Source organism: Rhinolophus sinicus, chromosome 1 (assembly GCF_057876585.1).
Source record: "Rhinolophus sinicus isolate RSI-liver-muscle chromosome 1, RSI-T2T, whole genome shotgun sequence".
In the NCBI taxonomy this organism is placed as follows: Eukaryota; Metazoa; Chordata; class Mammalia; order Chiroptera; family Rhinolophidae; genus Rhinolophus; species Rhinolophus sinicus.
In genome coordinates this window covers 64714424-64737093 of record NC_142501.1, presented here as the reverse complement: position 1 = coordinate 64737093, position 22670 = coordinate 64714424, and the positions used below count along the sequence as shown (strand labels likewise).

Below are 22670 nucleotides of genomic sequence, written 5' to 3'. Positions count from 1 at the left end.
TTTGTTCATGTAAGTCTGCTTTTATTCTTCTGAAAGCCCATGTCTAATTATTCGGATACATTTTCCCTGTGTTTGGAAGCTTCAATTTTCTTCCACACAGCATTTTTAAAAAACAGTAAACACATAAGATCGTGTGGGTGGTCTTTCCCAGGCAAGGTAACAGTGTCCCAAGGGAACAGGGTGCAAGGTACCTTTTTAGAGACCTCTAGGGAAAAGAACCTAGGGATATTTTTAATTATATGAGAGAGATCCACAAAACAACTTGGTAACCCATGACATTGCTTAATGACGTACCGGTACTTCAGCAGGATCTGCATGATACACTTAAATCTCCTGACCTTCTATTTAAACCCAAAAGGGGAGAGCAGCAGGACAGTCTGACAGTTTAATAACAGCTCATGTACTTGGCAATCATATTCATTTATCCTTCAGTTTTCTTCTCTTTTAAGATATACTTCCTCAATAAATATGACTCTTATGTTTCAGTGGATAGATTACAGTTAGGACAAGGAATTCCAGTCATATGGGACAAGAGAAGTAAAGCTGGTTCCTAATATGGATGTACCCCAAGACTTCAGAGATTATGAATAATCACGGAAGCAAGACCCAAGAGCTCATCAATCTGCAAAACCAGTATAACTTAATTTCCCAGTTTCCCAGCCTTCTCTGGGGGGCGTTTTGGGATCATCAAATGTTATGAAATAATTCAATGAACAGATTTGTTTTCAGTGATGAATCATGAACTGCTGTGCAGATAATAAGCCCTATATCAAGTCAATGAAATATGGGTACTAAGGTGGAAAGGACAAAATTTGATGTTTAAGAATTGGTAAAACACATGATGACATTAACTGTATCGGATGTTTTATACACAAGGCACTGAAATAAACATTCTGTGTTTTAAACTTTTATGTTTGCTTTGTGTACTTAAGCAAAGGCCTTGACCTTTTTGGGGTTTTTAATGACAATCTCTGACTATGTATTTCTGACTTTTTCTGAAGGATACAACAAATTTTAGAGTACTGGAATGCTGATGTAATCAAAACCAGAAAAATACTAATTAAAGGTTGAATTTGGGAATATATGTTTTCACTTTACTTTTTATATTAATTGGGAGGGAAAAAAATCATAATGACCATCTCTTACCTGAGCAGGCTTCTTTTGAACGACTTGTTGTGGCTAAGGAAGAAAAAAAAAAGAACTGTTATAGTTTAAAAGGAAACATACATAATGAAAAAATTAAGTATATGTGTTTTACACATAAACACTTTTCTGCAACTAAAGATGAAAATTTCAAAGTTTGAATAGTTTATCTAAAGTTAAAGGGTATTTATTCATCATCTTTATATGTCAAGGAAATAAAATTCAGGTTATCTCAATTAAAACATTCCCAATTAAAGTCTGGCATGCATACCAGCTACACCAACATTAACTTGCTATTCAATTAAGGATGGAAACGGTCTACTTTGTTAGTATTTTTATAAGAGCTTTATTGAGATATAACTCACATAGCATAAAATTCATTCATATGAACTGTAGAATTAAAAGTTTTTTGGTATATTTAGAGGCTTGTATAATCATCACCATAATCTAATTTTAGAACATTTTCACCTGTCTAAAAGAAACCTTGTACCCATTAGTGGCCACGCCCCATTCCTTTCTGCCTCCCTAGGCCCCTCCCATCCCTAACCAACCACTAATTTACTTCCTGTCTCTACAAATTTGCCTATTCTGGACACTTCATATAAATGGAATCATACTCTATATGGTCTTTTCTGGTCTGGTATCTTTCACTTAGCACAGTGTATTCTAGGATCATCCATGTTGCAGTATGTTATCGGTAGTTCATTCCTTTTTATTGCCAAAGAGTATTCCATTGTATGCAAACACATTTTGTTTATTCATCGATCAGTTGATGGGCTGTTTCCACCTTTTGGCTATCATGAATAATGCTGCTATGAACATTCATACACACACACACACACACACACACACACACACAAATATATATGTTTTAATGTGGATACGTTTTCATTTCTCTTAAATACACAGTCAAGAGTGGAATTTCTAGGTCACACAGAAAAATATATTAAACTTTTTGAGGACAGTTTTTCAAAGCAGCTATACCATTTTTCAAAGCAGCTGCCAGACAGTTTTTCAAAGCAGCTATACCATTTTACATTCCCACCAGCAATGTTTGAGGGTTCCAATTTCTCCACGTACATGCCAAAACTTCTTATTCTCCGCCTTTTTAATTAGAGACATCGTACTGAGTGTAAAGTTGCACGTCATTATGGTTCTGATTTGCATTTCCCTAATGACTAATGATGTTGAACATCTTTTCATGTGCTTATTGGCCATCTGTATTATCTTCTCTACAGAAATGTCTATTCAAATCTTTTGCCCTTTTTTAAAATTGTCTTTTCATTATTGAGTTATAAGAGTTCTGTATATGTTCTGGATACAAGTCCCTTATCAGAATATGATTTGCAAATATTTTCTTGCATTCTGTTGGTGAGTTTGTTCACTTTCTTGATGGTATCATTTGAAGATACCATCTATACCAGTATTTATTTATCTACCTCTATTTAATTGTTATGTTTATATCTATCTATTTTTTTTTATATCTATTTAGTTGTGTACGCAGAGCAAAGCTCTCCACATTTGAGTGAAACAGCTGAGGGAAAATTTTCTACCAGCCTAAATTAATTTTCCAAGAATTAGAGTTTTAGAAAAATATTTAAATTATTCTTTGTATTGTAAAAGGAGGATTTGAAGCCTAAGCTTTTTGATGGATTACTTCCAGAACTCACTCTCATGTCTGAATATAATAAGCCTGACTTATTCTATCTACATATCATTGAGATTTGCGAATACAATTGAGCCATTTTGACGTGCACAGTGACATGCTTTCATGGTTCAAATAAAAAAAATAAAATTGCCACAGTTCCCCCAAATAACAGAAGTTAGAATAAATTCACTATTTCATGGAGGGCTAGAGCTCCTATCCATTTTCCTGCCTCTCAGAATATCTGTGATGGTGTGATGTCTTATTGCTGCTGTATTAAACATATATAAAAATCATCAGAGCTTTTTTGTAGATGAACAGAATAGAAATGGCAAAATACTTCAGTTCACTGTCAACAAAGTTCTTACCTTTGACTTTAAATCACAGTTAAACCTGAGATTTAAAGCTCAGGGTTTTTGTTTTGTTTTGTTTTTTATTAGTTTCAGGTGCACAAGACAAAGTAATACTTAGACGTTTATCATTTATATCCCTCACACTGAGTGAACCCCCCCATCCACTACCCCTCTGACATCGCACACAGCCATTACATTTCCACTGTCTCTATTCCTAATGCTGTACTCCGCTTCTTGTAAGTATATACATGTATATATGAAATTGTAGTTGACATTCATTATTGTTCAGCTTCAGCTTCAGGTGTACAGTGCAGTGATCAGGCATCTACATCATCCCTGAGGTGGTCTCCCAAATGGGACAAGTGTCCATCGGATACCCTACAAAATCTTTACAACATTATGGATTACATTCCCCAAATTAATTTCCAAAACCCCGTGGCCATCTTGTGGTTACTAACTGTTTTCTAATCCCCTCACCTTCCCCCTTATCCCCATCTCCCCTCCCATCTAGCAACCCTCAGTTTTTCCTCTATGTTTTGAGATGATGTTTTCTCCAGGTGGAATCGAACCAAGGGCTTCTTGCCTTTTAGGATTCAAAAGTGTGTGCTAAGAGAGTAGTATTCATTTCAAAAGAGTCATTTGTAAGAACAGACCACTTTTCTTCCTTCTCTTTTTTTCCTGCCGATTACACCTGTACACAAGTTTACTCCCAAACCGTTTCAAATCCGCACACATTCTTGCAGGCTGACTGGTTCCTACTGCTCAGAAGTCCCCCTCCTTTTTTGGCTGAGGAGCCTGCATTCATGTGACTCCTGCACACTGCGGGGCTCAATGAAATCCTCTGAAAGGGCTGCCAGCTCACCCAATTTTCCATGAATTAGGTCCTGACACTTCAATGAGGGGAAAGACAATGTCTGAAACTCTGCCAGCCCTGGCTCCCAGCCTAGTCCGTGTCACAGAACTTCTACCAGCTGCCCTCCCTTCTACACAGCACTTCATACTTTTCAGACCACCAAACAAACAGACCCTTGAATACTTTCAATACTGGTTGGGGTTATGGCTGCCAGGATGTTTTCCCAGCTTCTGGCACCCAGTGGCTCCAGACTGTGCCGAGAAAGTTTTCTGTTGTTGTTATTTTGTTTTGTTTTTATTTTTATGAATGGCTTTGGTAGAAAATGCAGACGGAAGCATAATACTACTGCCATTCATAAAAAGGGAAAGGAAACAAGCTGCTGTCTGGAAATCTTTGGGACACCAAACAAACTGCAAGTCTCTTATCTTCCTTGAGACATCTCCTGGCTTAGGACTAAATGTTGATACCTAGAAACCAGTTGCCCCTTAGGGTTTTTGTCATTAAACATATGGTTGATCACATATTTTCAAAAGAAGGACTGAATAATATCAACTATGCATATTCATCTTTAGTGTGGTTAGCAGTATATTTTCCTGCACCTTAATAAATAACTATTATTTTGTACACGCATTTCCCATATAAAAGCTTAAAATCATTTCTATTTTTAAGATCTGCCCTTTGCGACTAGAAGGACCCCAGGGCTTACTATTTCTATTTGTTCCCAGGGAAACTAAGGCACAGGGAATTTAACCCTGAGATCCTTTTCTAAACCCAAGTTTTCTAATTCTCTAAGTAATGATCTGATGAAACCAGTTCTAATCCTAAAAACAAAACAAAACAAAAAAACAAACAAAAAAAATCTATGTAACTTTACTAACAATTGTCATCCTAATAAACTTTAATTAAAAAAAAAAAAAAAAAAAAAAGGTCAAATCTAATCCAATACAGGAAGAAAAGCTTCATGGCCTTGATTTCTATCTCTAGATTCTCCTTCATTGGGGTCTCTCTGATTCCTCCAGGGGAAGCGTTGGCTGCCTCAGTAGTGTGCATGTTTGATTCTCCTGGGTTGGTGATGAAAAGTGCGTCCCTGGGGAGAAGAGTTAGGCCCACAAAGTCCAGCTGCTCCCACACCCCTCTCAGAGAGTCTTCCTTCCTTATCAACTGTGGAGGGTCTGAGGACATCCCTTTGAAAGGCCTGAGTTTCATAACAACTCTTTTATTGAGCAGAGAGCAAAGCCCTCCAAGTGGCTTATTTAGACAATTCTGAAGATTCTGTCTCTAGTAAGTCTGGACACATGGTGAATTTAAACAGTTTGGGCACTTTGTCGACTTAGCATGCAAACCTCTCAGGGAATGGAGGTTTTGAGTTCCTTATGTTAAGAGGTTGTTATACCCTTCACAAACTTGGAATGAAAATGTCTCATTCCACTATTGCATTTCAATTTCCAGAAGACAATGGGTGAAAGAGAGATTCCTCCCAGAACAAAACAACATCATCAATAACAAGAGTTTGAAAAAATTCTTTGGATTAATATAAACTCTTAAAGAATTAAAACAAAACTCTGAGGAGAACTAAAAGACCCTGTCAATCAGACGTAGATTAAGAAGGGCTCTCTTGGGGACTTCAACGTGTTGCTCTCTGCAGGTTAACCCTTATATTGCACTAACTCAGCCAAGTTCAAAGTATGTATAATCGTTAAGCAAATTAATATTATTGTTTGTAAATAGCTTAAGATACAGCACGCTGAGAAGGGGCAAAGGACGCGAAAAAGGAAAGAACATACTCTTGGATTTTTGAGATCATACAGCAAATCAGTATTTCTCCAAATGAAAAGAAAAATATTATTGAGTTTTTAATGTCCACAGAGTATTTTGGTTTTTAAGATTTGGTAGGAAGGCATTTGTGTAGGAGGCAGTCTGCCACCCATCTATTTCAAAACAATTAAGGGGTTCCCCATCCCTCCTGAGAATCTAACGTATGGTTCCTGGCTGGGAGTCTAGCTATTTTAAAACTGATACTTACACAGCTTAGCCACCCCTTCTAGCAGGCACTGAAAGAAAAGACTTCATAACAAAGGACTTAGATGTTAGTCAATCATTTTACCACTAATCTCAACATTAAATGAAAAGAGGCTTGAAATGGGCTTACCAATTTAATTTTTTTTTAAAAATGAAGTACAAGGTATAGTAAAGTAAGCATGATCACTACGCAAAGGGTCTTAAGTTGACCTTTTGAGAAAAAATAGCCCTTCATTTGAATCTCTGTGCAGATGGGTCTTTCGATTTTATGTAAGCAGCAGTTTAATCAAATTATATCGTTGGTTTTTTGCCATCCAGTAGTAGGTGGTTTTGCTCACTTTGTTTTAAAATCATAAGACCATTGTCTAATCAAGAGGTACGTCTGTTTCCTAGCATAATCTTTTTACATGTAGATTCTTTTAATTCTCATAGCAGTCTAGGGTAAGACAGATCTCCTAGTTATTTACTAATTGAATAAGTAGACACAACTCAGAATCAGGACAAGTAATTGTCCAGTCTATATGTAAACACTCCAAACACGGCCACTCCAAACACTCCAAAGCTAGCAGCAGCTTCATGGCATGTTGTATACATATTGACAGTTCTTTTTGACTTGTGGTTTGAACAATATCCTTTTGACCCTTTGTCCCAAGTAGTTTCAAGGCTCAACAGATGACCTTTCTCTCTGTATTTACCATTCACCAAGATTCACTTTCATTTATGTGCTGAGAAATATGCTTTTCACTCTCTGAAGTGAAAAGCATATTTCAGCACTGAAGTTTCACAGTGCTGTTCTGAATATATTTTCTTTGAACATGACATTAACCCACGTGGAGGAAGATTACCATCATCAAGAATGAAAACTTTCCTACCTTTCATGAAATGATGTCATCAACACATTTGTTCATGGCTTTCTGGATTTATAGTTTTAAAGCTGCAATATTCCAGAATGCCAAGATTTATATTTGGGTCCCTTTAATAAATGAACTTCTTGCTCTATAGGTTTTGAACCAGTTTTTTAAAAAGCATAAGAACCTCTCCCTCTTCTTTTACAGATCAGATCTTATGCAGACTCCTACTATAGGAAGCAGACAAAAATGGTACTTCTGATTGGAGTGCCGATGCCTCATTCACACGGCCTCCATTCCACTACACTCCCTGCCCTCCCTGGGAATACCAACAGGTCCAGGGAAGGTCAAGTAAAAGTCTCTGATCTCTAGATGCAAACCCTCTATCAGACCTGTATTACCAGGCTAGGTGGAGGCAGAGTCTCTTCACAGCGTTCACTCAGTGTGACTTAGACTGTTAGACTGAACCATATGAACTTGAATTTTTGTGTCAAAACCAGTCAAATAGCAATAATTTCATACCATTTAACCTAATAGGTTTGACCTAATAGAATCAAGGTAAGGGGATGGTTCTTACTAATTCAGCTATATAATTTTCGTGATCTGTTATTAGGCTGTGTTAGTGAACAGATTTTTGCACTTTCTGTGCACCTAGACTCTGCACTCAATTTCCCTATTTACTACTCTCCACCCTGGATGCTTTCCCTTATGCTTTTTTTGCCAAAGGCTGCCAGACTCTGTGGTGGAAGGAGGGATTTGCCCATGGTAGGTATAATGTTCCAGTGTTTTCATTTATTCTCCAGCTTTTCTTCCAGAACACCAGGGCTGTCTTTGTGACCATTTAGCTAACTTCTCATCCCCACTCCAAGCCCTTTTGAACTCCACCTCTTCATTGAAACTGGATGGCTGGAATAATCTTCATGTAACAATTCTCAGTGGCTACTCAGGGAAGGTTTAGAATGAAAACTGTGACTTCTAATTCAATTTAAAATGAATAGTCAACTTTCAGTTTTTGATACTGATGGAGGGGAGTTGAGCTCAGGATATTCCCTAACACCAAGAGGTCAAAAACTTATTGGATTTACCTAAGGCACGTTTTTGGGAATTAGATAGAAGGTATATCTGAAGTCTGCAGCATGTATTTGAGATCAAGGGTTGGTGTAACGATGTGAGGATGAGACTCAGTTACAGCGATACAAATCCCATCCCTATTGCATAGACCACTCTTACTTGGCTGGAAGTCTTCCTCTTTAACAACTTCCTTAACTGAGAATGACCCAACCCCTTCATGTCGGGAGGCCTTGGCAAAGAGGAGAAACCATCCACCAGTGTAGCTAGTGGCAACTTTCCTCCAGCTTAGAAAAAGCCTGGGTTGGATCCTAATGTCTATTTCCTGTACTCCTATGTGCACTTAGAGATGACTGTACAATGCGTGTACACAGGTAGCCCCAGATGGCTACAATTTGACAGCAACATCTGGCCCTTCTAGTGCAAAGGAGATTTTGTAATTCTCTGTCTCCTCAGTAGTGATAAATCTATAAAGAGATTTGGCAAAATCCCTGGGATTTCTGCTTGGTATTGGGGGGAAGATGAGGTGGTCTTTATTTTCTATTCTATTTGGCTTTATTCTTAGACTTTAATGCAAAAGACGTAAGTAAGTATCATTCAAAAGTACTTATTGGATTATTATGGCAGTGTCCTCACAGCGGCCGGCCTCATGTCATCTGTGCGAGGATGACAATAGTCACAATCTGTCCTAGTTAGGGTTTATTAACAAGCCTGTGTGTGCACTGCAACAAGTCACAGCAGTTCTTTGATTTGGGGTTCAGTACTTTGTAGTCTTTGCCTTCACCCTGGTGCCTTTCAGACACCTTTAAAATGGAGGGGGAAGATCAACGACGAACCCTTTAAAAATCTGTCTCCTAATTAGTTTCAAAAGCCAGCCTTCTAGAACGTGACCTGGTGAAGTTATTCATTGGCTCATCAAATTCTAATTGATATTTGATAAACTATATACATCGAATGGGTACTAGGTACACAAAATGAATAAGAAATGTTCTCTGGTCTCAAGGAGCCTAGAGTCTAATGGGAGAGACAAACGAGGAAATAGATATTAAGTACAACGAGCGATTTTAGATTGTCTCCAATGTTCAATGTAATCTCTTATGTCCAAGGTAATCTTATGAGTAGAGAGACATGATCATGAAATATAGAGAAGAATAATCATAGGAAAGAAGACTCTTTTCCTTCAACAGGGAAAGGAGAAAGCAGGGATAAGTTCATTGAAGGAAAAAAAAAATAGAAGCACTTTGAGGACTTGATATAGAGGAAAATTATCACTTTTTCCCCTATCACAAAAAAATACAGGTAGGAAAGAAAATTTCTTTACTTAACTTGGGAAAGGTAAAGATTATAGTTAAACTTTAAAAAAATTAGTAAACAAAACAAGGAAAAGATGCAGCTATGGAGGTAGTGTTGTCAAAACCATGGCTAAGTTTAAAATGATAATTTGGTGTGCTCCTGAGTTATAGCATTTAATAGGTATTTTTATTTTGTGGAATATGGCTGCACTTTGGGGATACAAAACATTCTGAAGTAAACAGCTGCACACAGGATGGAGGTAAAGGAATACATGGTTTCATGAGTTGACTTTTCATCTCAATTTTGATGATTCCCCAGATTTGGGGAGAAAATTTCACCCTTAGGTTAAGAAGCTGAATGAAAATTTTAAGATTAATGTAGCATCATAGAAAAAAATTAATCTGTTTCAGTCCTATTTCCTATCCTACAAGTTTTTAAAACAGAAACAGTGCATATTTTTTAAAGGTTCAAATTATTAATTTATTCTCTTTACATATTTCTTTTTCTCTGCATGTAGATATTCTCAAAGCTAGTTCACTTTGCATATACACACATGGTTAAACAGCACCTAAGTAAAATGAATAAATATTTGAAACACCATACTGCTGGGTTTCAAGAAATCAAACACACGTGGATAGAAGCTGTGGACTAAGTTCAAACTTTAGCTAAGGTCAACGTTAGTCAGATAGAGCAATGTTCAATCACAGATGAAAGTGAGATTATATACTGTTGGAGAAGAGCAATAATTAATACTCCAAATTTGTTGCTGACATACTTGAAAGTTCATTGAAGACGTCCATCTTCTTAATATTAGACCAATTATTCAGGTAGTGGGTATATTAAATTGAATTTGGACTTGAACTATATACACACAATGTTTCACATAATGTGTATATCTTTTCTTGTGTGCTTGCTCGTATGCTTATGATAGAAATAATGTGATTTTAAAAAATAGTTCTAACTACTTTTATTTTGACAAAAGAGATTTAGAATCAATATTTAGAAAATTTCTTTAGTTCTAAGAACATTTGTCCAGGTCTAAGACTCAAACATTTAAAAAATGGCTTTACAAAATGATTTGAGGATCAGTATTTCCCAATAGCTATAATAGTTACACGTGGAAACTGAATTTAAAAGGCTGAATCATGATTTTAGGCATTTCCTTTCTTTAGCGAAAGAGTAAATTTATTTGTAATCTTTTATGTTCTCAAGGACTACAAAGGCATAGTTTATGGGTTGAGAGTTCTGTGCTACTTAACTGAGTCATATCTCTCCTAGAACCCTAATTTAGCAGTATTTTCTTGGCACTAGTTTAGGGCTGACTTTAGCAGTTGAGTTGTTTTCCTTGGAGGGAGTTTAATATTCAATCCGAGAAATGTTAACTATTCCCGAACATTAGTTTATATCCTTTAACTTTTTAAATAGTTGCAGAAGTGAGTTTTCTTTCTTTCACATTCTCACACTTCCATAGTGCACCCAGTACCCTGGCCTTTCCAGAAAATACCTTCTTCCTGAAACTTCTCTCTAGCTTTTCTAGGGATTAATGTCTTTTTCTGCAGAATTCATGAGTTAAAATGTCTCCATTCCTTCTTCAGAAAACCAAGCATTTCATTCGGCTTGTCTCCAAAATCTCTATTTCAAACTCAAGTGGAGCTTCAAGCAACCCCTTGAACTATGTAACTCAGCTTAATGGCTCTAAAATCGATGATTCTGAGATTGGTATACTGTTATCTTAAGAACTATTTATCTTTCTTTAGACTATTCCGAAATGTCTCTCTGAATTCTGCTTTATTTTCACATCCATTGAGTCAAGCATCCTTTAATTACAAGTTAGGATAAGATAATATGAGTCTTTATATTTACAGTCATCCCCATTCATTCAGGGGGGAAATATTCCAAGACTCCCAGTGGATGCCTGAAACTGCAGGTAGTACTGACCCCTATGTATATTGTGTTTTTTCCTATACATTCATACCTATGATAAAGTTTAATTTATAGACACAGTAATAGATTAATAGCAATAACCAATAAAATAGAACAATTATAATCATATATTGTAATAAAAGTTATGTATATGTGGCTTTTCTCTCTCTCTCTGAAAACGGATCTTGTAACCGAGACAGCTACTAAGTGACTAATGGGTGGGGAGCATGTACAGCGTGGATGTGGTTGACAAAGGGATGATTCACATCCTGGGCGGGACAGCGTGAGATTTCATCATGCTACTCAGAACCGTGTTCGATTTAAAACTTAGGAATTGTTTATTTATGGAATTTTCCATTTAGCATTTTTGAACTGTGGTTGACTGTGGGTAACTGAAACCGTGGATAATGGGGGACTACTGTATATTGACTATATAATAATGTAGCAATATATAGTTTACAAGGTGAGTTAATGTGTACTGCCTGATTTACCACACTACGGCCATCTGATGAATCAAGTATCCCACCAAAGAAAATTTCTGTGATAAATGCTAATGAATTATTTTTGTTTGTTTTTCATCCTGTCACTTGCTTTTATATGTGATCATGTTAAAAATGTTAGCTATAAATTCTGTGGTGTCTACGACATAGGTAATATAGGGATATAGTGTCTGTATCTATGGTGTATATAATCTCATGTGTTATATATGAGCAAAATGTGAGGAAGAATACCGATGCCTGCTACCGATACAAGCTCCTCGTCTGCATTGTCAGACACCTCCCCCTCTCATTCCCTGTGGCTTTTTACTCAAGAAATCTGTATGTCTCTTGCCTTTAATCCCTTGTTCTATATGGTCTCTGCATTCACTGGCTGGTGCTTTTGTGATGTGTTCATTTCTTTGGAATGTGACCACCCATTACACTTATTTTTCACCCATCCAGACAGAGTCATTTAAAGTCTGCATATATATGTGTAATATTTATATACATTTACATTAAGGCACAATTACTAGTCAAAGCTATCGATGCTGACCACTTCATGCTCCAACCTCAGAGAAACTGTGCTCACAAACCCTGAGCAGACCACACAACCAATGGAAAATTCCCAGGGAGATTCTTCACAAACAGGGAAATTGCCCACCCACCTGACTCAGCCACTAACACACTTCCTGTCTTCCGCATGGAGTAAAGATTCAAAAAATGTTTTGACTGATTTCTAAACCATCTGATTGCCTGGAAGAACGCCTTCTCCTCTTCTAGCTCCTCTTGTTTAGGTGGCAGTGATAACCCTTTCATAGATCTCATAAAAGAGTGTTGGTTGGAGACGCAGATTCCTGAGTCCACGCCTAGATTCAGAGGGGACCCGTAACCTGCTTTACAAATAAGCAATTGGTCCTATGAGTGGTACTCTGAGAAACATTGTCATGGGAAAACAATGATTATGCAGCTATGATTCTTCCCTCCAACAAGGCTGTAGTTGACATGAGTTACTTTTTCAGAGATCCAAAAGTGGGGAGAGGAAAATAGATACATTTTTAAAACATGAGAAGACATATTAAATATGACTTTATTTCCCTGTATTTCCTGTAGATCAGTGTATATAGGGATGGGTATGGAAATTCAACCAATTTATAAAAATGTAGATAATAAATTCTAATGAATCCCAAGTATCTCACCAAAGAAAATTCCTCTTGTATACTTTTGGGTACAATAGGAAGCCCTAACTCAAATGGACTTAATAAAGATATTATTTATCTAACGTAACAAAAAGCCTGGAGATGACACACCTCCAGAATTGGTTAATTCAGGGGGTTAAATTCAGTTAGTTAAATCATCAGGGCTTCAAATGGTTTCTAACTATCTGCTCTGTCATCTTGGATTTAGTCTCAGTCTATCTCCCTCAGAGTCAGAAAATGAGTACAGCCATTCCAGGTGGCACTGTCCAGGAATGTCAATGTCCAGCAGAAGGAGAAACCGTCTCTTCCTATGGCCCCGAGCAGATAGCCAGCTCTCAACTGGCCGGACCTATCCTGCAAGGGCAATGGGACTGGCTCTGACAAATCAGATATACCCCTGGCTAGGGAAAGTTACTTTCTGTGGATAAAGGATATGGGGAACAAATGTAGACTAGCAACTACTTTGGCTTTGAGCATTTCATTATTCTCTGTGCTGGTCTTTCTTTGAGAGCTGGGAAGAAGTGCCCTCTTGACTCTGAAATCAGCTGCACAAGATTTTTCTTTGCATTTTTTTGTCCTGTGTTAGTCCATAAAGCTTTTGTTTTTGTCAGGCTGTTTTGGAGGAGGTAGAAGAACAGGCTTTTGTGTAGAATGTACGTGTTTCAGTTTTACAGTTCTTATGGAGAGGGTGTTGGTGGTTTCTGCTTTCCTGGTCTGTTGGGAATTTTCCTCTGATAAATATAGATTTGAGTTCATTTTATTGTGGACAGAAGGGTGTAGCTGTTTCTGACAGCTAGATAATGAGTGTGCCATGCTGCCTCATTGGTCATTCCAAAAGGAATTCCAGGGATGGGTAGTGAGTAACTTACAGGAGCTTCTGCCCACATTCTGGAAGTCAACTCAATGTCTACTGACTTTTAATGGGAGTCAATTGCAGTTCTATTGGCTAAACTGAAAAACAGCAGAACATGAGATTGTGTTTGGGGCCTTTGGCAGCCAGGTAATAACTGCTCTCTTTGTTTCATACTGCTCTTCCGACTCCCTGTCACTTCAGGAGGGGAGTGTCCCTACTCTGAATGAGTTGTCTATTAGAATGAGTGCTTATCTATAGATGCAGTGGGATTCAAGTCTTGGCTCTAGATAATACATGTTTTGGTATGTCTGGGCTTATTGCCAGGTACGTGTAGATATCTGATCTTAGGAGGGCCTGTTGGTGGCAGTGGGTTTTTTTCTTCTTTAAATTTTTTTTTTTTTTTTAAACAGAGGAAGGATGTTTGTAAGGTACTATCTTTGATTGTAGTTGCTCTTTCCAGGATATGGGAGCTGCTTTGGAGTACTTAGAGAGGCAGCTTTTTGGCCCTGAGGAAATTCTCCCCCAAGGAACTCAGTTTACTTTGTAAGGGTGTGTAGGTTGACATCTTATACCCCAGAGTTCCATTCCCTTCACCCACAATGAAAGGACGTTTGAGATAATGGTGAGTAACAGGGCTCTGGAGCCAAAAAGGCCTCTGAAATGAGGTCTCCACCAATTATGCACAAGCTATGTGACTTGGTACCAATTTAAACCTCAATTTCCTAATTTGTCTAACGTGGATACCTCATGGGGTTGTTGAGCTAATTAGAAATGATTGATGTCTCTGAAATACATGTCACAATTGCTGGCTATGAGAACTCAGTACATTATTTAGTAGCACTAGGGAGTGTGGCGGTGGTGGTGTAGTAGTAACAGCAGCCGTAATACCGTGTTTCCCCGAAAATCAGACCTAACCGGAAAATAAGCCCTAGCATGATTTTTCAGGATGACATCCCCTGAACATAAGCCCTAATGCGTCTTTTGGAGCAAAAATTAATATAAGACCCGGTCTTGGGTCTTATATTAATTTTTGCTCCAAAAGATGCAGGAGGGCTGATTGTCCGGCTAGGTCTTCTTTTCGAGGAAACATGGTAGTGACAGCAGCAGCAGTAATAGTAATAGCAATAAGAGCAGTAGTGGTAACAACAGTAGTAGTAACAACAGTAGAGTAGTAATGCTAGTAGTAGTAATAGTAGCAGCAGGAGTAATAGTAATAGCAGCAGCAGCAGTGGCAGTGGCAGCATTCCTCATTGTTCATGATTTGCATTGCTCAATATCAAAGAATTGGGTATCACTCTGGTGAATGATTACCAGACTTTCTGCGGTATAAATTGAAAATCTACCCCCTCTCATTTGCCAATACTGTGGCCCTTAAAGCTTTGCCATTTCTGTGGTCCTCAAGATTCCAATTTTGGCTGCACAGGGATATGCGGGGCATCCAGAACAGGATTTTTAACATGCTTTGTTCACTTAGCTTGCACAAGACAATGGCAATTTCCTTTGTATTGTGTGATGCAGAGTTCATAGGCATACACTTTGCAAAGATGTTATCTAGCCTGATTTCCTTCATTCATCTTTAGCCTGGCTATTTAAAGTACTCGATTTGTGGATAGGGATGTCCTCCCCTCATATTCTTGTAAGGCCAAAAAAAAAAAAAGAAAAAAAAAAAAAGGAAGAAAGAAAAAGATGAAACAAAAGATTTACAAGGCACCATTACTTAATGGTAAAAGTGAAACAGCTTAATAATAGTGTCTTGCAAACTGCCTCTGACCTACAGACCCCATCAGCTGAATGGATCCAGCCTTGTGAACATTAAAGTTCCATGTGATAGGCATGTATGAGAAGTCCCTGTAGCTTTTTTCATAATATTCCTGTAACATGACAGCGCTTCAAGTGCGCAGCCCCTAAAGCACTGAACTGCAACCCTGCAAGACTTGACCGCTTCAAGTACTTCCCTTGTTCCCCTACCTTCAGGACACCCTGGGCTGCTGGGAAAGGGAACCAGGATTTAAAATGTACAATGGTCAGGGATTGCTTCTGAAAGGACCCTATATTTTATTAAATTGAATCAATAACTACTAATTAGATTGCAGGATTTAAAAAAAACACCACTTTATTTTCTTCAAAAATTACCTCTCCAAAAATAACTTTCAGCAACTTATGAAATTAGAATTTCAATAAAAGCAGTTTTAAATCTTCTTTTTAAGTTATGTGTTGCTTGCAAACTACCTCTAGAATGCTTAAGTCGTTAAGAGTCACTTTTCTTTAAGATAACAGCAATAAGTATTCACATTATGTTTGCATGTGTGTTACACACACAGGAAGAAAAAAAAAAATCAAACAGATGCCCTTAGGCTATAAAGCTCATGTATAACACACTGCAATTATGCAAATATTTCTGTCAAAGAGATTTCATTCAGTCAACAAATTTTTGAGTAGCTATTTGATTAACAGAGTATTCTTGAACAGCTGTTAAGCAGCCATCTAGTAATAGATGACATTCGACTCTAAGTTTACTGCTTAGCAACATTTCTAATAGATGGTTGTAATAATTGATAATATTCCTTGTATAAGTATAATTTTAAAGTTAAGCGAAATTTCCAACCCATAGTTTGACATCAATAGAATGCAGGGCTAATCTGAAAGTTTGGATATTTGAACAATCTAATTTTCCTGGTGTTTCCCCCAAAAGACTCAACAACTATAGTCTCTACAGGATGCTAAGCCATATACACTCTGTAAATTCTCTTCTCTTGGGAGGCAGTAAAGCTGCTACTTCTAGCTGTGGTGACAAGGATAGAAGAACCAAGGAAAGAAGGAGGCAGCTTGGTTGCTACTCAGTTCAGAAGCTGCCTTTCCATCACAGCTGGAACCTGGAACTTGCTCTTCTGCTTTCTCTGCTCTGACCACTGGCGCAAGGAACCACTCCTTCCTCCTCTTCCTCTCAAACCCCTTTGACTCCTGCAGGGTAACCTCTTGGTTGCCAGAGACGTGGCCAAGACAGAGTCTTCTAATGCCTTTATAGATGCTCACCACTCATTCAAGGTCTTCAGGGAAAAAATGAGGAAACCAAGAGACAACAACAAGAAGAATGCCGGCCTCTGAATTGAGTGTTCACATTCCCAGTTCCTCAACCTATTTGCAGGTCACTCTCAACTTGTGAACTTTCATTTATACACACGAAGGGAAGCCTCAGAACAAAAGCTCCTCAGTTCAGCTCCTCACTATAGGATGGCGTGCTCCAGTGGTTTTTATGGAGAACATGGAGGCACGATGGTTTTTATGGAGAAAATGGAGGCACGATGGTTTTTATGGAGAAAATGGAGGCATGAAAATTGGCAGAAAACATAAAGGCTGAGTTGCTCATGAAGGCAAATTTTGCATCCTCCTTTTATAGCCACAACACATCAGGTCATAAAGTGCATAAGTGGGCTAGGGCTTAAAAGGAACCATTCCACACCATGAATTCCAGTATTCTTCTAATGAAAAGCAAAAAGATGGAAGTGTAAAAAGACGCTATTGTTATTCAAGAATATGGTCATTGCTATACAACTGGAAAATGTGAGCACAAGAAAAATGCCACTGGATCGATGCAACACTGATTTATCTACCTTGCATTTAGAGTGCCACTGTTGAAAATCTGTATAAATTCTCGATTGCTCAAACGGTGTGGATTAATATCTCACAATGTATCCATCTGAATGTGAACTAGAGCACTTAGACCATATTCTCTTCAGGTGGCTCGCTTTAAAAAGATATGAGAATTCCCTTCTCTCTGAGGGCTACCTGTCCAGACAACACACAAACAAATGTAAACATTTTCTGAGGAATTCAAGTGGTTGACAGACCTGTATCTTCCAAAAGAGAGACAATGCTGTTGCAAACTGAGGCAGAAAGGAGCTGAGATATAATTGATCCAGGAGGTTACAAAAGATGTTTGTGGCTGCTTCTGAGAACTTATTTCAGTGCATACTCTATTCCAAAGACAGTTTTATGATGCTGACAAAGTAGATGTATTCTGGCAATGCTTTCCACACCCTGTTCTGATGTTACCAAATCGTGTCCCCATGGGTATAAGCAAAGTAAGAACCAGTTACCTCTTCTTAGAAATGGTAAGTCAAAATTTAGCGAATCGAAAATGTCCTTGCTTTTGCTTATAGCTTACAGAGTACAAGCTAATATTAAAAAGGATAAAGACATTTTTAATGACTCGTCCCCACTATCTTCTATATTTTTTTCTTTCAGTAAACAATCATTTCAGAACAACAGACTTACCTATTAATACTTATTTGAGGAAGCAGGGTATAGGTTTGTGATCTTTTTATCCCTTAGCATTAATTACCTCTGAGTCACTGGATGGATCATTCATTCAGTATATAAAATGTTATTTAAAATGGATTTCATGAGAAATTCAACCTATTTTGAAGACTTTATGGATATTGTTTAGCTGGGATAAATGAAAAGGGAATTCTGAAGTATCAGTGCTCATACTGAAACGACAAATACTAAGGAAAGTTAAAAAAAAAAAAATCCTTCTAGCCTGGTTTGTCCAATCAGGTGTATGTCATCTTCTGATAAAGGTGACAATAATACAAGCTTTCATGGAGTTCTGCAAAGGTCTTTTCTACATATCATTATGTTTATGAGGACAGACTGGGGGCTGAGGCTCCTGAAGGTTAACCATGGATGAAGAGGATATTCAAGCAAGCCTATGCTTATCTATTCCGAAGGCCACACTTTCCCTCCATATTACGCTGAATAGGAGTATACCAATGACAAAGTACTTGCAGGAATGCAAATATCCTAGCCCAAATTTTCAAAGTGGTGAGGAATGTTCCTCTGTCACAGCTCAAGAAAAAACCTAGTTAGTGTATGTGGGACAGAGGCACGGTGAGCAAAGCAGCACGTTGGTATCTGTGATGTGTGCTAAGGATGCCAAAATTACTGAAATTTTGAACGCAGTGGAAGGAAAAGTTCATTGGACTGTAGTTGTTACAGTTGTAGCTTTATTGAAAGTGAAGCAATTCTTTGTGAAGATGGTTGCTTTAGGTTTTGACTTGAACATGTATTTTGCAGACAGTAGCCTTGTCAAAATGCCCAGAGAATCCTGCAGCTGTTCGTGTTTCTTTGAATTTCATGAGAAAGTGGCCAGTGATCAAAAAGGCACTTTCATGTTTGGAGTACTTTGCAAGGAGGGAAAGAGAACCACTGGCCTGGTAATGAGCACATTCACCCTTATACTCCATACTATTTATGACCATATATCTCTATCTATAGTTTCAGTAGCACTGTGTCTGATCCTACACCCAAAACAAAGTTTATTGAATTGACTCTACCCTTACAATTCATGGAGTTTGTTTACTCATTCATTTCTTCAACACACATTCGTTTAGAACGTGCTATGTGCCAAGGACCAGAGTGGTTACATAGTTCCTCTCATATGGTAAGCACCCAAGAAATGAGAAAAGAAGACTGGATGAAACAATGTGATCTAGGCCATGTGAAAAGTTTAGTGATGCTTATACCAATGACCAAACATCATCAAGACATAAACTTACATTCAGTACATTTATAAATGTAGCCAGAGACACATGTACTGTATACATTAGCTAGATTTTCACATACCACATTATCAAAATTTATAGCTAAGATTTAAAGACGTTACTACTATTCAACTATCTGGAAAATTAATATTTTCTGAGAGTCCATCATTAACTGAACTTATACAGTATCTAGTTTCGAACCCAACCTCACTTCCTCTTTCTTCTAAGAGGTGCAATGACAATGAATGTGAACCTTAAGTGAAATATAAGTATCTTGCTTTATATGTTTTAGGATGAAAATATAGATTTCTTACAGTCGGAAACCTGAACTTGAAACCAAATGTGTGCTACAAAACAATTAAAGAACAAAGACAACTACTTAAACTAGCCAAGTTTAAACAGTTTAAACTATTCAAATTTACTCAAACAACCTCAATTTCTTGGACTTCTAAATATTTTAGTTCTCCATTGGTTGTGGTGATCTCACCCCTGGCAACTAATATGTCCACACACTTAGAATTTTTAGAGAGGAAAAAAAAAAAAAAAAGAATATAAATGCCTAATCAGCAATCTGTATGCTAAAAATCCTGTGTATACATATGTGGACATATAAAGCTTTGGATATATACAGCACATATACATATACACATGTGCATACACGCACACACATACCCATATCTATAAATTTTGTTAGCTCCTGGGCTCCATTCTTGTTGCCCTTGATAAACAGAGGAGTTATAATCATATTAATATTTATAGGACTGAGATGCTCTTAAGTCTTTTAACATTGGATTGCTTCAGGTGGTTGTGAGATGACAGTTTTGGGAGGAAGTAAAGAAGGAAATTCCAAAATGTGAATGGTATTTAAATCTCTTAAATTTTTTTCTTCCAAGAAAGAGAAAAAGAATAAAATTATGTTTCCCTTATTCAACAAGATGGCATGCAGAGGGCTATTGGGTAGAAAAGTAACTAAAAAGAATATAAAGACCCAGTGACTTGTGTCCCTTTCAGGAAATATGTGAGTTTTAAAAAAAATCCAATAACCATAAAACAAGTTTTTCTTTGATGCTGAACAAAAAACAAGCTTGAAATTTAGTGCTGCTGAGCAAATGAATAAAAAATACAGATGTCTTTACCTTCGGCTCAACTCAGATTTGCCATCTGAACAGCCCCATGCTTAACTCTTTGTACAACTGACTAAATGTATCAAAGCATTAGTTAACAGTGAAGATTTAAAGTAAAACTTTAAAATACATATTTTTCCTTCTTTTTTTCTCTTTTAATGTATTAGGAAATACAGCTGTGACATATCCCTTTTCTTGTCCTACATGAATTACAAATCTTAAAATAACACATAAAAGCAAAACATGTTATCTTTTCCTGATGTAGTACTCCGTTCTAAGTTTTTTCAAATTAACTTAGATATTGATTGTTTTATTTAAAATGTAAGACCTTGATGCTATTTTAATTTTCCAAAGTCAGCTCATGATACCAATTTCCCAGGGGTCAAAAACAATATATTAAGGAAATACCACCTGCTACTTAGAGCTTCCACAGGAAATTTGCATTTCCACTTTGTAATGTATTATTTGGGGGAGGAAATGACAACCTACCTCATTATCCCAAAGCACAGAATCCCAATAGCTGCAAAGCAGCAGAGAAAAAGAAAGAAGGCCAGTGTCCATTTTCCTACTGACATTGTATGTAAATAAAAAATTCAGTAGGAAAAGGCAAAAAGCATGCATTGAAAGATGCCAGGCTCACCCAAACATTCCCTTTTGTTTCCATTAAAGCCCAACTTGCTTGCCAGCTCAATGGAGTAGGGCTAGTTCCACAGAGGGGCAGCTATGGGCCCTGGGCACATTTTTCAACCTTTTGTAAACAATTCCTGTAGGATTAAGGTGCTGGTCATGGCCATGCCCTTTAACCGACCTCCAAGAGTGAGAGAGAGCACATGGAGACAGCCTTTTCAAAGTTCAACAGACCTTTTCTACAGTGTTATTTACAAACCAAACAAGGTTGAAGATAGATTACTTCCTACTGTCTAGCTCACAGGAAAGAAGCATTATGCTCAGGTATAGTATATACATTAGGGAACAAAGGAGTTGCTGAAAGCATCTCCTCTTAGAAGCATTCCGCTATCTTGGGTCTACAATATGCTTTACTCTGAAAATCCCCATTGATTCAACTTTTTTGAGTGTATCAGCTCTCTCTTCTTCTCCCTCATCTTTTTCCATATTTCATGGATTTTCTTCCTCCACAGTTCTTATTACTATATAAGAAAAACCTGCTAATCCCTGTCATATACCCCATACTTAACGTGCATGGTAATTAAGGCAACCTATATCTTGACACATTAGAAAAATGTGTTCAATCAATCAGTGAGTTTTATCTGGGTAAAGGCGAACAGCTAGTTTAATCAATTGTTTCCCCTCACTGAGTTGACTGACTGTCCTCTTTAAAGCATGGAGATAATTTCAGGTGAATTTTATTTAAAATTGAGTAGAAATGTGTATTCATTGAAGTACTTGCTGTTAAACTACTTGAAGAACTGATGTTACTCTTAGGTTTATTCTGTCATCTACCTGTGTAAATTGCATCTACATACACTCTACATGCATCTACATGCATCTCTTCAGGAAAGATCAAGTTGATAAAGTTTTTCAAAATTTTAAAACAAGGGTGAGTTAATATAGGTGTTTAAAATCAGCAATAGCTTCATCTGCAGAGATGAAAATTATTTAAATGTTATGGTCATGAAGCGCTATAGCTAGCAAAACAGAACACTGCTTAAAAATCATATGTGTTTAAGATGCAACACTGAAACACAAGAATGAGGCAGTTTTGCTGTTGAGATAAATGGTTCAACAAACCAGCCAAAGAACACCCAGTATTTATCTAGGAAGCAGCTTTTAGAGCAGAGAAATGTAGAACTTGTCTATACAATATCCAAATACCTATGTAAAAACTTGGCCAATTCCCTGAATATTTTGGTTCAAATTTCAAGTTTGCTGTACACAGACCAAGTCAAAGACAGTGAAGAAAGATTGGAAAATGGAAATCCCAAAATAAATGAAAAATAATTGGATTGTTTAGTTTGAAGAGGGTGAGAATACTAGTGACTTAAGAGCTGTCTTGGGGAGATATATGTCTATATAGATAGATATAGATATAGATGTAGTTAAAGATAAACAAGCCTTTATCTTCACATATATATAGATACATAGAGAAACAAACAACAAGCTTTTATCTTCATAGGAACCAACAACAAGCCTTTATCTTCTATGATGGCAAATCAGAAAACATTTGTATTAACTTAATAAAGGCATCTGGATAGCTGGAAGCATCATGAACTATATGTCAAGGTTCTGGCTTCTGACCCATTTTCTGATTCTAACTAGCTACAAGATCTTGGGCAAGTCTTTTTAACTCTCTAGTTTTCCATTCCTCCATC

At 37.3% G+C, this 22670-nt stretch overlaps 1 protein-coding gene across 1 annotated transcript in view; it reads right to left on the bottom strand.

The window, feature by feature from the left end:
• HMGA2 (high mobility group AT-hook 2) overlaps positions 1–22670 on the bottom strand; it is a 134948-nt gene that overhangs the window by 15091 nt on the left and 97187 nt on the right. The window contains exon 4 of the mRNA XM_074325456.2: positions 1147–1179. Within this exon, the coding sequence (XP_074181557.1) occupies positions 1147–1179 (33 nt within the window). The remainder of the gene's footprint in view (positions 1–1146; positions 1180–22670) is intronic.